The sequence below is a fragment of the Xenopus tropicalis genome, chromosome 2, assembly GCF_000004195.4.
Source record: "Xenopus tropicalis strain Nigerian chromosome 2, UCB_Xtro_10.0, whole genome shotgun sequence".
NCBI classification, from domain to species: domain Eukaryota; kingdom Metazoa; phylum Chordata; class Amphibia; order Anura; family Pipidae; genus Xenopus; species Xenopus tropicalis.
In genome coordinates, this window is record NC_030678.2 from 87586362 (window position 1) to 87601067 (window position 14706).

Sequence of the window (14706 nt, forward strand, 5' to 3'; positions counted from 1 at the left end):
GAAAGTGTCTGGGACACTCACATGCTCAATGCTCTGCTCTCATGCTCTGTGCAGCTGTTGAAAAGCAAAAAACAAGGTTTGTCTGTCATATAAGCTGATGCTACAGGGATGATTATTAAATTTGGATGCTTATTGCATTGGTTTCTGTGCTGTCATGTAGAAATTATTTGTATAATTACTAATTAGCCTTATATTGTGACATTTATAGTTTCTATATACAGTATATTGTGAGTCGGCCCCTAAGCTCAGATAAGTGACAGAAGCACAGAGCATGTGCAGTGAATCAGCAGAAAACAAGACGGGGAACTTCTGGGGCATCTTTGGAGGCACGGAAGGGGCGACAAAATTTACCACACATTGCCAGGCTTCACTGCATAAAAAATTGTATAAAATCGGTGTAACGTGGTTTTTCTTCCGCTGGAACTTACATAAAATAACAGTGTAAAATCTGGCGCCTCCATTTATTTTACGCAGCTTTTTACACTGTTTTTTCAGCAAATTTAATTTTACACAGTATAATAAATAGGCCCCTAATAGTCACACAGTTTCCTCCTGCAGGCAACTTTGTGCAACTTTGGAAAACATGATGTGTAGGCTTTTCCACCAACAATTCCTATTGTTGCTGATGGAAAGGCATTTTGGAGCAGTTAGTCATCCCTGGTAGCAAAGATCTATCTCAGATGACTAACTTGTTCCATGGGACTTTAGCCTTAGGGGCACATTTACTAACCCATGAACGGGCCGAATGCGTCTGATTGCGTTTTTTTCGTAATGATCGGTAATTTTGCGATTTTTTCAGCGTCTTTACGAAAGTTGCGTAAAAACGCGAGTTTTTCGGCGTCTGTAAGAAAGTTGCGCAAAGTCGCGATTTTTTCGTAGCGTTAAAACTTGCGCGAAACGTCGCGCCTTTTAAGTTTTAACGCTGCGAAAAAGGCGCGACTTTGCGCGCAAGTGTTAACGCTACGAAAAAATTGCGACTTTGCGCAACTTTCGTAAAGACACCGAAAAACTCGCGTTTTTACGCAAAAATCGTAAAGACGCCGAAAAACTCGCGTTTTTACGCAAAAATCGTAAAGACGCCGAAAAAAACGCAAAAAATACGAAAAAGTCGCAAAATGTTCGTTTCCAATCGGAATTTTTCCAATTCGGATTCGAAATCGTGTCTTAGTAAATCAGCCCCTTAGTGTTTTTATTTTCCTATGGTAAAATAGAATCAGCAGAGGTTTAACAGCTAAATGTTGTACTTTTTCTATGAAGGATGTATACTAAATAAATCCATAAATACAGTCCATGAAGTTTCTGAGATCAGCAGGTAGTATATTAAATAAACAACAGGCACACATTCAAAATACAAAGGCAGACTGCTGTTATTGTTCTGAAATGGAAATTCCTTCAGTTCATGCAATAATAATTAAAATATTGGTAGAGGAGGATCACAGTTTGTTTACAATAATAACTATACTCGAAAATAACAGTGGCAGAATATGTGTTTCCATTTACTTAAAAAGGACCAATACAATTCTATTATAACTTATTTAAATATTTGCCCTCTATATATATCTAATAGAAATTAAACATTCAAATGTAAATATACAGGTATGGGATCCATTATCCAGAAAGCCCCAATTTACAGTATTGCACCTTTTTTAAAGGGCTTGTCCCATTTGCAGCTCTGAGTGCCAGTGCTTTTGTTGATGCCAATTTACAGTAAACCCGTCTCCCATAGACTCCATTTTAAACAAATAATCCTAATTTTTAAAAATGATTTCCTTTTCCTCTGTAATAATAAAACAGTGCCTACTTAATTCATTATCAGTGTCTACTTGATCCCAAACTAAGATATAATAAATTCTTATTGGTGCAAAACAATCCTATTGGCTTTTTTTAATGTTAAAATTATTTTTTTTATCATACTTAGGGGCTGATTTACTAAGACAGGAATTCGAATCCAAATTGGAAAAATTCCGATTGGAAAACGAAAATTTTGCGACTTTTTCGTATTTTTTGCGATTTTTTCGGCGACTTTACGACTTTTCGGAAATTATCGCGACTTTTTCGTTACCAATACGATTTGCGCGAAAAAACGCGAGTTTTTCGTAGCCATTCCGAAAGTTGCGCAAAATCTGCCGATTTTTTCATAGCGTTAAAACTTGCGCGAAAAGTCGCGCCTTTTTTGTAGCGTTAAAACTTGCGCGAAAAGTCGAAAAAAATCGCGATTTTGCACAACTTTCGGAATGGCTACGAAAAACTCACGTTTTTTCGCGCAAATCGTATTGGTAACGAAAAAGTCGCGACAATTTTCCGAAAAAATCGCAAAATACCGATCATTACGAAAAAAACGCAATCGGACGCATTCGGCCCGTTCGTGGGTTAGTAAATGGGCCCCTTAGAGTATGGTGATCCAAATTATGGAATCATCCCTTAACCCTAATCCTGAGCATTCTGGATAACAGATCCCAAACCAGTATAATTATTTCTAATTAGTTCTAAGAAGGTGAGGCAGATACTTTTTTAGTAGTCTTCTGTTTAGTACCTCCCCTTTACAAGAATCCTGTTAAAAGAAGCTAGCAGGGGCAGTGGCAGATTACAATGAATGCACTCTGGGCAGTCACCTTATCTTATCTGCATCTGGGTACAGACCTAGGAAGCAGGGTGGGTAAGCCACTACTCAGGGAGGTTTATTGTGCGATTCGGAAAGCCGAACCGATTTCGTCGGCCTTTCCACCAGCGACTACTATTGTTGCGGATGGAAAGGCTTTGCGGAGCTGTTAGTCGCTCGTGGTAGCAGAGATCAATCACAAGCGACTAACTCTCTTCGTGGGACATCAGCCTAAGACTTTGTAGCCATTCCTAGATGTTTACACTGAACATATTGTTTTATAATAGCTCACTAAAACATAACTAGGGAAAGGGGTTGTTAAAAATGTTTTAAACTTTAAATATATCAATAGCTGCAGCTATCGTCAGATGTTCTTATGTTGTGAAATCAATGAATCTTTAATCAAATTATCATGCCTGAGCTCTACAAGACAAAGACAAGCAAACTACACTAATTGTATCTGGGCTTTTAGATGCATAGCTAGGAGGTACAGTCCCAGCTATTGTGCCTTAGGAATGTTATTTATGAGTCACTGGATTTCAGGATATAAAAGATGTAAATTAGTTCATGCAGCAAAGGATAAAACAAGGTTGAACAGTATTAATAATATTCTGCTGTAGTAGCACATTAATTCCTCTGGTCTGTTTGGTTAATGTAACATTGAAGATTTTTTTAACATGTTAATAACCTTCCATTTACTAAAAGTACTCCCATAGATTACTGTCATATAGGATTTTGCTCAATATGCAATAGAATCTAATCTAATATAGTAAACTAAATAGTACATAACTAATATAAAATACTACTTTCAGGGCTAATACTTTCAGCATGCCATTACTTTTCGTAATATATTTCAGATCATACTATGAACTGTGGTCCAGGAGTTTAGAGTAACCAAAACCCATGTTATTCTATGTAACTAATATGGTGACAACATTTTTATTGAATACATTTAATGATCACTAATTTGCGTTGTATGTGTTTTAGGGTTTGAAAGGGGAAAGAGGGCAGTCTGGAACTTATGGACCAAAAGGAGAGAAAGGAGAGAGGGTAAGAGTTACTGAAGTGTCGTGCATCTTATTTACAGTATTACCATGTAAATTAGATCTGAGATACAGCACACTTTTACTGAAAGACCTGAGTTCTTATGGACGCTGTACAGTTAAGACATATGATTAACATCTAGATTTATACATATTCAGTGGGTTGTTTTTCCATCCAAGTCAGATGACCCTAATCTTAATCTGGTATGACCAAATTACATGTAATGCAAATGAGCCCTACATCTCACACAGGGTCGGACTGGGCCGCCAGGACACTGGGAAAAAACCCAGTGGGCCCAGGCACTGGTGGACCCCTGGGGGCCCAGACCCAATCCCTGTTGCTGCTTTCCCTGGCCGCCGATGTCCTCCCCTAACGTGTTTCATTTACAATCGCTCAGGGGAGGACCTTGGGCGGGTGGCGGGGGCCCCAGCATGGGGTGGGTGACGTGGCTGGTGAGGACACTTTGTGGGGTGCGGCGCCCCTGGGGTTGTAGCCCCGTTTTTAATTACATTTGGCTTTATACATGGGTGGGTTGGTCTGTTGGTCTGTTTTTCATTTATATCTCCTAAAGTTACTTTTTAAAATGGGCCTCAAGTTTTGCATCTACATTATAGTATTGTTAGCGGCAGATGCAACATTTCACTCAGTTACCCTTGATATACAGCATTTATCTTCATAAATCGTAAAGCACCACAAAGAACATTGATAATACAAATAACTATAGCAAAACTGTGCTACTCTGTCTCTTCTCTTCTAATGATAGGGGGCAGACTGTGTTCGGACATCAGCTCAAGGACCATTACAGGTAAATATACTTCCCACCAAACTCCCTGTGCAGGTATAGTACACAACTTTTATATTTGGATTAAACTGTTTTTAAAGAAGTCACTCCATTCTTCCTTCTGGGAAGAACCATATTCATCAGGTGCAAATATTTTCATGTATATACCTAAACCTTTCTACCTTTTTTTACAGTGTGCTGAGGGTACAAAGGGAGAAAAGGGAGAACGTGGGCAAGAGGTAATAATAATGTGGCATGTGAACTAACCTGTATTTTTCAGGAGTCATCCTGCCAGTGGCCAGTAATTTGCTATCTCACATGTTTGGGGGTAAATATTTATAGAACAACATTGTTACACAATGAAGTATCTCCATAAGTGAGCTGTCTCCATTGATTTCTTAAGGTCACACTTTGACCCAAATGAGTATATAGCAAAGAAAATGAAAGAGAGACATAACTGCTGTATGCTTGCAGGCCCAAGCAAACACCTCCTCTCCAGCAAGAAAAACAGCAGCTAAAAAAGTGATAGTGTCTCTTTGGATTCTATTAGAAACTAGCCTAATGCGTTAACTGCTATTAAAAGGAAACCCCTTGTATAGCTTCTACAGAATTGCATGGGAAGTAATTCTGCCCTTTATTTAAATAGAATAATAATTTCATTGTTTGTGCCCAATGCTAAAGATGTGACATCTAAATTGCTGCAATTAGCTTTTTAAACCCACTGCATATATTAAGAAAAAAATTAAATTTGAATTGCAGACATAGGGGTAAAACAGGGCATGTGTCATTTAAAAGATTGATAATACTTTCATCTTATGCCCTCTCCCTTGCTTGATGTTAACGGTGCCCAGAATGGTATGTATTCATCTTAACTGCTTTATGTTGCTAGTGCATTAGAATTGATAATGAATAAGGAATATGCATCTACATTATGCATCTAAATGTTCGTAAGAGAAAATTTTCATAGAGAATATGGAGAGCATGTTTTACACAGGCAGGCCTATTTATCAGCATTCTGATTTTAGGGGGGGGGGGGTATGTAGGGGTTTATGTAATAAAAGGCACTAAATTTGCCCAGAAGCAGTAACCCATAGCAACCAATCAGGAGGTAGAATTTACTGGTCACCTATTTAAAAGCAAACATATTATTGGTTGCTATGGGTTATTGCTACTGGGCAAACTTAGTACCTTTTATTACATAACCCCCCCCTAAAATCAGAATGCTGATAAATAGGCCTCCCTGTGTCAAACATGCTCTCCATATTCTCTATGAACATTTTCTCTTATAGTTACATCAACCCATCCAAGTAAACCCAGCACGTACAACCTATACTTACCAATTTATACACTCACATACATAAACTATATATACAACCACTAATACTAACTGTAGATATTAGTATCACAATAGCCTTGGATATTATGCTTGTTCAAAAACTTAGAGGCAAAATTATGTTTTCATCCCTTGAGTCAATGCCCTTTTTTATACAAGACAGCACTTTCTTTGCTTTAGTAGCCACAGAATGACACTGCCTGGAATTAGACAACTTGTTATCTACAAAAACCCCTAGATCCTTCTCCATTAAGGAAACCCCCAACACACTACCATTCAGTAGATAGTTTGCGTTTATATTATTTCTACCAAAGTGCATAACTTTGCACTTGTCAACATTAAACCTCATTTTCCAGTTTGCTGCCCAGTTTTCCAATTTTGTCAAATCGCTCTGCAAAGCGGCAGCATCCTGCATGGAACTTGCATGGAATAGTTTTGCACAATATAGTGTCATCAGCAAAAATAGATACAGTACTCTCTATGCCCTCCTCCAGGTCATTAATAAACAAGTTAAAAAGCAAAGGACCAAGGACTGACCCCTGCAGTACTCCACTAACCACACTGGTCCAATCTTATGAACATTTAGATGCATAATGTACAGTAGATGCATATTCCTTATTCATTATCAATTCTTATGCACTAGCAACATATGGGGGTTAGAGTTTTTTGAAACCACAAAAAACCTTATTTCCAATAAAACCACAGATGTCTTCCATTTATTAAAATGGGAAAATCATGAACGAACTGACTTCTACATGACCCTGGCAGCTTTTCGATGGTGTGGTTTTGTCTTTTTTTCACTAAATAAAATCAACATTTTTTCAAGTAAGTTTTCAAGTAATTAATATAAAAGAGATATGCACGTTAGTAAATGGGCCCCTTAGGGTTATGCAGGTATGGGACCTGTTATCCGGAAACCTGTTATCCAGAAAATACCGAATTATGGGAAGGCCATCTTCCATAGACTCCATTATAATCAAATGATTCACATTTTCAAAAATAATTTCATTTTTCTCTGTAATAATAAAACAGTACCCTGTACTTGATCCCAACTAAGGCGTACTGGATCTTTGTTGAAAGAAAAAAAAAAACCTATTGGGTTTATTTAACGTTGAAATGTTTTTTTACTAAACTTAAAATATAAAGTTCCAAATTATGGAAATTACTGAAAACCCCACATCCCAAGCATTCTGGATAATAGGTCCCATACCTGTATTTATCAAAAGGGAAAAACAAATCTCCAAATGTACTGTAAGTAAAGGGTATTGTGAGTATTTTATCAGAATTCTAGGAGGACTGAATTTTAAGGAAATGTTATACTTTAATGACAATTATCACTATTTGCTTTCCATTGTAATAAACATGAACATCAGTATGCCCACAGTCAGCTCATGCCTCAGAACTCTATGGAATACAGAATGGAATACTGAATGCAGTGAAATCTTTCAATAAGGTCAAATGCCAAGTTGAATTCTGAATTTGGTGCACTTCTAAAAGCTCTAATGAGCAGGGCCCTATTTAATTCCCATATAAGTCAGTATTTGTATGAATTTGTTTGTTTTTTGAGGTGTGCACCCATCTATCGTACAGCCACAGAATATTTGCTTTAGAAATATGTGATAATAGTAACAATAATATAATAATATTTGCACAATGACAGAAAAAGAAATTCTGCATAACTTTTCAACATACATTAATTAAATATTTCACTGGTTTCAAGTTATTTGTAAATGTAATTGCTACTGAAAGTAGTATTCTATATCTCTCTATTCTCTGCACTCACTTCTCCCCCTGGTCTGGCTTCTGCTACATTGTTTTTTGCCTGTAGGGATGAGAACAGAATGGGACCAACAGACAAAGCACAATAGCAAATACAAACAATGTTAATATGTTTAATAATGCATATTTGCAAGCTGCTTAGAATATTCTTAAAAAAAGGTTTTAGGTGAATAGATAACGCCATTAAATAATATTTATATTGGTCAATGAATACAATTTCATACCTTTCTACAGGGTCCTAGAGGATACGAAGGACCATCAGGACAAGATGGAGAGAAGGTAAGTGCTAGCTGTGGGTAGAATAAATAGCTTGTATTGGGGGGGCAGAATTTAAAACTGTATATAATACAGTATGTCAGATTTACATGTAACCACCACATTCACACCCTATAAACTGCTTTTCTAGGGACAAAAAGGTGAAAGGGGAGATTTAGGATTGAAAGGATCAGTTGGATTACCAGGACGAGATGTAAGCATCAACAGCATTGGCTTCTCTTTACCTGACAACTGCCCCATCCATCATTTTACTCTCTCTACAACCTACCAGTACAATATCCAGTGATCTCTTATAGACATATAACCATTCTTTTGTCTTGACTTTCTTTTACAGGGAAGGCCTGGAGAAATCTGTGTGATGGGACCTAAAGGGCAAAAGGTGAGATTGGGATTGACTATGGAAAGCCGTTATCATGTGGTCCCTCAAAGTTAAAAGTATCTATCTATATATATATATATATATATATATATATATATATATACCATTGCTTTTCACATGGATAATGTATATGATTTGCATTTATACAATGATTATATTAAAGTCAGCTGGTTATTTTTGTAGTTGTACAGTATGAACAGCTGTCTTTATGGGGTTCCAAGCAGGGGCAACTGCCTGGGCTTTGCACTAGCTAAGCCTAAATTACATCATTGCAAGAAGGAAGAGAGTGACTCTGTAATGCAATAGTGGTGCAACAGGACCTATAACAGTGGTGGTATTCCAAAGCTTCTGTGGCTTTGGAATAACAGGTATAGTAGGACAAAATGGTGCAGCCTTTTACATCAGTACTGCTAAACGGCAAACCTTCATTTGTTGTTGAAACACTACTGCCACCAGTGGATAAGGTATGTCATGAATTAAAAATAGTTAGTCAGTGTAAATATTGGGTTGTACATGTACCTAATGCTACTGAAATAATTTCTATTGCTACTCATTTCTAACTGCTTTCACTCTTATGTGGCTTGTTGTTTTTTTTAGGGAGCGACTGGCATTGTTGGTCCAGAAGGTCTTGCAGGAGAACCAGGTCCTCCAGGAAAACCAGGACCTCCAGGAACTGGGCTGCCAGGAAAACCTGTAAGAACAAATAGTTTACTATGTTTTGAACAAATATATTGTCTATACATAACCATAGAAGTAGGAAATTATTGTTTTCCAAATTTACTTTCCTTCACCCTGCTGCCCCCTTGATCTCAGTTATATCAATAAATATTTACCACTAGGTTTGATACTATCTCTTCTTTATTAATAGGGTGATCCTGGTGGCCCACCTGGCCCTCCTGGAGAAAAGGTATAGGTTTTTTAATGTTTTAATAGGGAAAAACATAAAAAGGACTATACACTATAGGAATATTTTTTGTTTTGTCCAAACGATGTTTCTGTGGCTTTTTGTTTAATTGACTATGTATGCAGTTTCTCCAGTTAAACACCTCTCTGCATGTACATGAAAGTGTGCTGTAGGCTGAGAGACATAGCAACTTCTATCCAAGCTGTATACTTATCCTACAGCTCTGTAAACCCACTACTGTGCAAAAATCTATGACTAAAGGTCCCCATACACGAGGCGATTTCACTCGTTGTGCGACGAACGATTATATCGACAAACGATCGTATGGCGATCGGGTTTCCGTACGATATGCCATCCACGGGCAACAATAATTTGCAAAAGATTTCATTGTATCATTATCGTAAAATACGTACGATCGTACATTACAATGTTGTGGCGGAAGCGGTATTTACAGGAAACAGGAAGTGATGTAACATGAAGTGATGTAACATTCTTCTTCGCTGAGTATAAAAAAAGTTTTATTACAGATCCAAACGTTTTCGTATACGAGCCATTAAGTTTTGCAAAGACCGAACGTTTATGCACGTTCGCGTTGTTCGGTTTATGTTCGTTGACTTCCGCTGCTGGCAATCATGACATGCGCAGAGAACAATCATTCGAAGACAAATGTCTTACACTCACACCAACTGGCAGATTTTATCGTTAAACGACTAAAATTTTTAAACCTGGCCGATCGATTTTGGGGACGATAATGTCGGGTCGATCGTTTGCACACCATCAACTATACAATAACTTAACGATAGTACCGGATCGTTCGGGAATCGGTCGTTTCACAGTAAAAAATCGGCCCGTGTATGGGGGCCTTTACCCAATACTATCTGCAAGTTACAGAAAATGTCGCTTGGTAGCTACTGTGTTGAAGGCATGGAGCAAATTAGTGCAAATCAGAAGAAAATACATTTAAGATCACTGTACTTATAGGGTCACTATATCCTCAAAATTTCCTTCTGAATACCTCAGCTGGTAAAGTGTTATTGCATTTCTCTGTACAGACTATGATTAAGATTGTGGAGTTGTCCATGTAATGGACAATTTCCTTTTTAGCCCTACTGGGTATGCTGCAAGGCTACACCCCCTCTGGCTTCCTTTAAGGGGGTTGCAGAACAATAGGATGGGTACTGGAAGTGAAAAGAAAGGTTGTGGTATGTTAAGATGGTACAACAAAGAAAGTTCACCCAGCACACCCTTACCTCCTCCAACAATTCTTACTCGGTGCACAGCCCAGAGAGTCGGCACTCCCAGCACAGTCCAGCAAAAATAGTTGACCGGCACAACGTGTGTAATGCAAGCGGGGCTTAGCCCCTGTGTGTTTATTCAAAGAATAGCAGCAACGTTTCGGGGGGGTACCCCTTCATAAGGCATGTAGGTAGGTTAAGATGGTGGCATTTGAAAATTAGCTAGTAACTAGGGGAAAACTTGGAAACCAGGGGAAAAAAGCTAAGCCAGTATTATTTTATGCTAATTTTTTATATTCGCATTGGACAAATACAAAGGGGAAAAATGAAGTTATAGGGTATATTTTACATTTACTTGAAACTATTAAAGCTTGTGTTATAACTTGTTTGGAATTAAAATGGAACACACAGATAGTTCCATACTTATTCTTATTGAATCGCTGTTAAAAAAGTTATAAAAACCAATAGACCAAAAAGATACAATAGGGCATTTTTAGCATAAATACATCTTTATGCAAACATTTACTCATATTTGGGACCTAAAAAGGTTCCACGCATATCACATCAATGTGATATCTAATTTATAATATATAATTGATATCTATTTAATTTAATCAGCAGCGTAATAGAAACTCACAAGCAGTAAAGATAACACAATACCATTTTATGATACAAGGCATTAATGATTGCTACACCACAGACAAGAAAATCCTTCCATTACTTATCTTTATCTTTTTTCTATTTTTCCTATCCAGGGCACTACAGGAACACCTGGAAGAGATGGGGCTGTTGGAAAACCGGTAATTTGTTGGTCTAAGCACATCAGTCAGTGAAGAAAAAAAAATTACCCAATAAGTAGTGATGAGCGAATTTTTTTCGCCAGACATAGATTCGCATTACCGAATTGTTTCAAGGAACTTTAGCGAAAATTTGCAGCGGAGAAATTCGTTGCGCATCAAACGATAAAAACAAAGCCCCACTATTGTACACATATGAATATGTGTTGTTTTCAGTGAAGCCAAAATATTACATTTTAATACATTCATGGCCTTCCACCAAAGACCTAAAATTGTATTTTGGTGTTTGGTGTATCCTAGAAGCACTTTATAAATAATTAGACATCCTACATACATACTTCTGTCAATTAATTCTATAAATAATTTAACAAATGTATTCACTTGTTTACTGTCCATTTGATGCATAAAAATGGTACACTGTACATTTAATGCATAAAAATGGTACCAAAATATTAAATTTGATGAATTTTTTATTATTTCTCACACTCTCACATTGATGAATTGACCACACATCTAAAGTCTGAACAACGTATAACATGCAAATAAAATACATAAGTTCTGTATATTTCAACGAAAACAATGACCTTTTTTCTGTTCAGGGCAAGCCAGGCATCCCAGGACACAAAGGAGAGAAGGTAAACTGGCAAATGGTTATTGTATGAAAAGGTGGGTGGGTTTGTGTTATCTGTACTCCACCATGGAATTCTTATTTTAAGAATTCTCTATTTGGTTGAATCTATAAATCATGCATTTGGTAAATCCCTATGAAAATGTAACAAAGGAAATAAAGGCCAAGGTATTACATTATTAATAGCAATATGGGCTATGTTGATTGCTTTGATAGTGGTGGTGACCAAAGTGCCACTACCATGCGTGGGTCAGTTCCTATTCATACCAATATTAAGTGCTGGGAAGAATAGGAGGTAACTCCCAAATATGCCCTGTATCATCTGGCAGATATTATATTTTGTATTTTATATTTAGAAAGAGAATTTTTCAGGGTATTGTAAAAACCAAAAATAATAAGGCATAATGTTTTGCAAATATTTTGCAATTGATCAGCCCTATTCTAGTTTATAATAACCTGGCACCTGATTTAGGTAGAGTTGAATTGTATAGTGGCAGACTTGCTGCTGCGTTTTTAATTCCTGTTGAAGAGCTTGTTAAGCCAATAACAGTCCTTTATGCTGCATCACTACAGGTGGCCATACACAGGGAGATTTAAGCTACTGATTTGGGTCCTTTAGAGCAAATCAGCAGGTTATCTGCCTGTGTATGGGGCCCTTCCCGACTGATATCTGGCTGAAAACCAGATGTCGATCAGGCAGGCTGATGTTCACGTCCTTGTAATTGGATAGTTTGGGCCTAGGGTCAAATGATCTGATTAGCACAATGCTGCCCACCTTATGTGGGCATATTAGGAGAAAGTTCTGCTTGTTTGGGATCCTCGTTGCATCTTATGGTGAATGGCCATTTTAACTATGTCCTGGAGATGGAACTTTGACTGCACTGTGGAAATGTATAAAACAGAGACTGGAGTGATATTTTTGAATAAGTAAGGGATTGTGTAGCCTTTTGAAGAAATTACATATATAGAATTGTTTGGGTATTAGTTTAACTTTCTGTTTACAAAAAGAAATATAGTTTCAGGTTGAATCTACAGTAACTCACTATGTTAAGCCTCAGGAACTTTGTTATGTACCTGAGTATTAACTGATGGTGGTCACAATGTTCTACAATGGATGTCTTCAATTATCTCAGTGTAGCATGTATTCACCTGTAAGAACAACAATGGAGCTTTACAAATATAAAAATTATTTTATACCACTTAATGTAATTTTTTCGCATAAATCATTTTAGGCCCTTTTATGCTGCACTATATTTTATGTATTATAATTGGGAAGAGTCATCCTAAATGCCCATAAACTTTGAAAAAAAGCCTTAGGATAATCAACAAGTCATAAAAATGTTCTTTTTTTTACTTTTGTAAGTATAGCAGATCTGCAAACTGATATATACAATACACTGTCACTGTCACAGGGGGATCAATGTGAGCCGTGTGCATCTGTGTCTACTGATGGAACAAACGTGATCAGTATGCCAGGCCAAAAAGGGCAGAAAGGAGAAATGGGAATCCCAGGAACTGGGGAGCCTGGGAAAGCAGTAAGTATATATATATCAGTAGTGAGTCCGATGGAAAGGTGAATAAGAGAAAACAAAAACTGATTTAAGCTTCTCTGGGCCACACCTATGAAGAATGTAACAAAAGTAACCCAGTCCTATATGTTGTTTATACTCCCATCTCTATTTTCATAGTTAGTGCTAATGAGCACTATTAACCAGTATTTTATGCAAACTAAATGTTTGTTGTATGTACACTCCTTTTTTTACAGCATTGTAGCATGTATTTATAAATGTGTCAATAATAGTAATTTCTGTACCTGCACTGAGACAATAAAAAGATTGTAAATAAAAAACATGTCTATGGAATTGTACTGTCCATGTTTTACTTCAGTTTGTTGCCAACCTATTTTTGGTCTCTTTTTTTACCTGTACTAATTTATCTTTCCACTTGCTATACTCATGCCTCTTCTTTTTTCAGGGAATCAAAGGTGAATCAGGCATAAAAGGTGAACAGGTATACTTGACCTTAGTGAAATTGGGAAAAATCTTTTATTACTCATAGGGAATGTTGGGGTACATTTTAGCCACAGAGCGGCATATATTTTACCTTTAACCTGAATAATTTTGTAATGAATATATCGCCACAGAAATATATTCAGAGAGCATTCCCCACAGCTAACTGACCACCAAACAGCCATATCTAGCTTGGTCATCTTCCCATCTTCTGCAGCATGTAAGGTGCAGGTACATTTTAACGTCAGCAGACCTCTGTGGGGTTTACAATTCTTTTACACTTATGACACTATTTGATAATTTGCAGTGGACCATGGTTAATTTGCATTGAGACATGGGAAAGTGGCATTGAAACTGAGAACTTTGCAACATAATTTCTAATAAAATAAACCCCTTTGGGGACAGACTTAGTAAATCTCTTACAACACAGAAGTACTTTTAGCTAAAACACATTATTGTCATTTTTTAGTGTACATTAAAAACCCACTTATTATGTTTGGTTTCAGGGTTCCTCCGGTATTAATGGTATAAAAGGGGAGAAGGTGAGTCTTTTGTTTTGTTTTTTTCAAACTATCACTGGAATTTTGATTTGTGCCTCACTGTAATAAAAAAAAATTAAAATGCTTTCCATATTTTGAGGGGGTTTATTGCCCCTCTTTGCTGCTTACATGGAGAATGTGATTTGTATCTCCTTTTGTGCTCTGCTAAGTTATATTTGACTTTGAATGGAGTTAACACAGTGACATCTGCTCTAGCTGAAGAGGTAATAAAAAAGGTGTTAGAGCATAGGAGAGCAAACGCATTAGGGCTGTACATCCATTCAACCCTACTACTTATAGTTGTCTATTCACATAACCAAGAAAGTAATTCTTTCCTCAAACAATTCTAAACTAGCTTCTAGCTCATCCAGCAGAATACAGCAATGATATCTGAAGCTGTGTA

General features: G+C 37.1%; 1 protein-coding gene across 7 annotated transcripts in view; it reads left to right on the plus strand.

The window, feature by feature from the left end:
• Window positions 1-14706, plus strand: part of col16a1 (collagen, type XVI, alpha 1) — a 97333-nt gene that overhangs the window by 25218 nt on the left and 57409 nt on the right. For all 7 annotated transcript variants that reach the window (XM_031896915.1, XM_031896916.1, XM_031896918.1 and 4 more), the window contains exons 12-24: window positions 3587-3649; window positions 4407-4448; window positions 4619-4663; window positions 7771-7815; window positions 7943-8005; window positions 8147-8191; window positions 8789-8884; window positions 9060-9098; window positions 11086-11130; window positions 11727-11762; window positions 13168-13290; window positions 13730-13765; window positions 14271-14306. In XM_031896915.1, the coding sequence (XP_031752775.1) occupies window positions 3587-3649; window positions 4407-4448; window positions 4619-4663; window positions 7771-7815; window positions 7943-8005; window positions 8147-8191; window positions 8789-8884; window positions 9060-9098; window positions 11086-11130; window positions 11727-11762; window positions 13168-13290; window positions 13730-13765; window positions 14271-14306 (714 nt within the window). The remainder of the gene's footprint in view (window positions 1-3586; window positions 3650-4406; window positions 4449-4618; window positions 4664-7770; window positions 7816-7942; window positions 8006-8146; window positions 8192-8788; window positions 8885-9059; window positions 9099-11085; window positions 11131-11726; window positions 11763-13167; window positions 13291-13729; window positions 13766-14270; window positions 14307-14706) is intronic.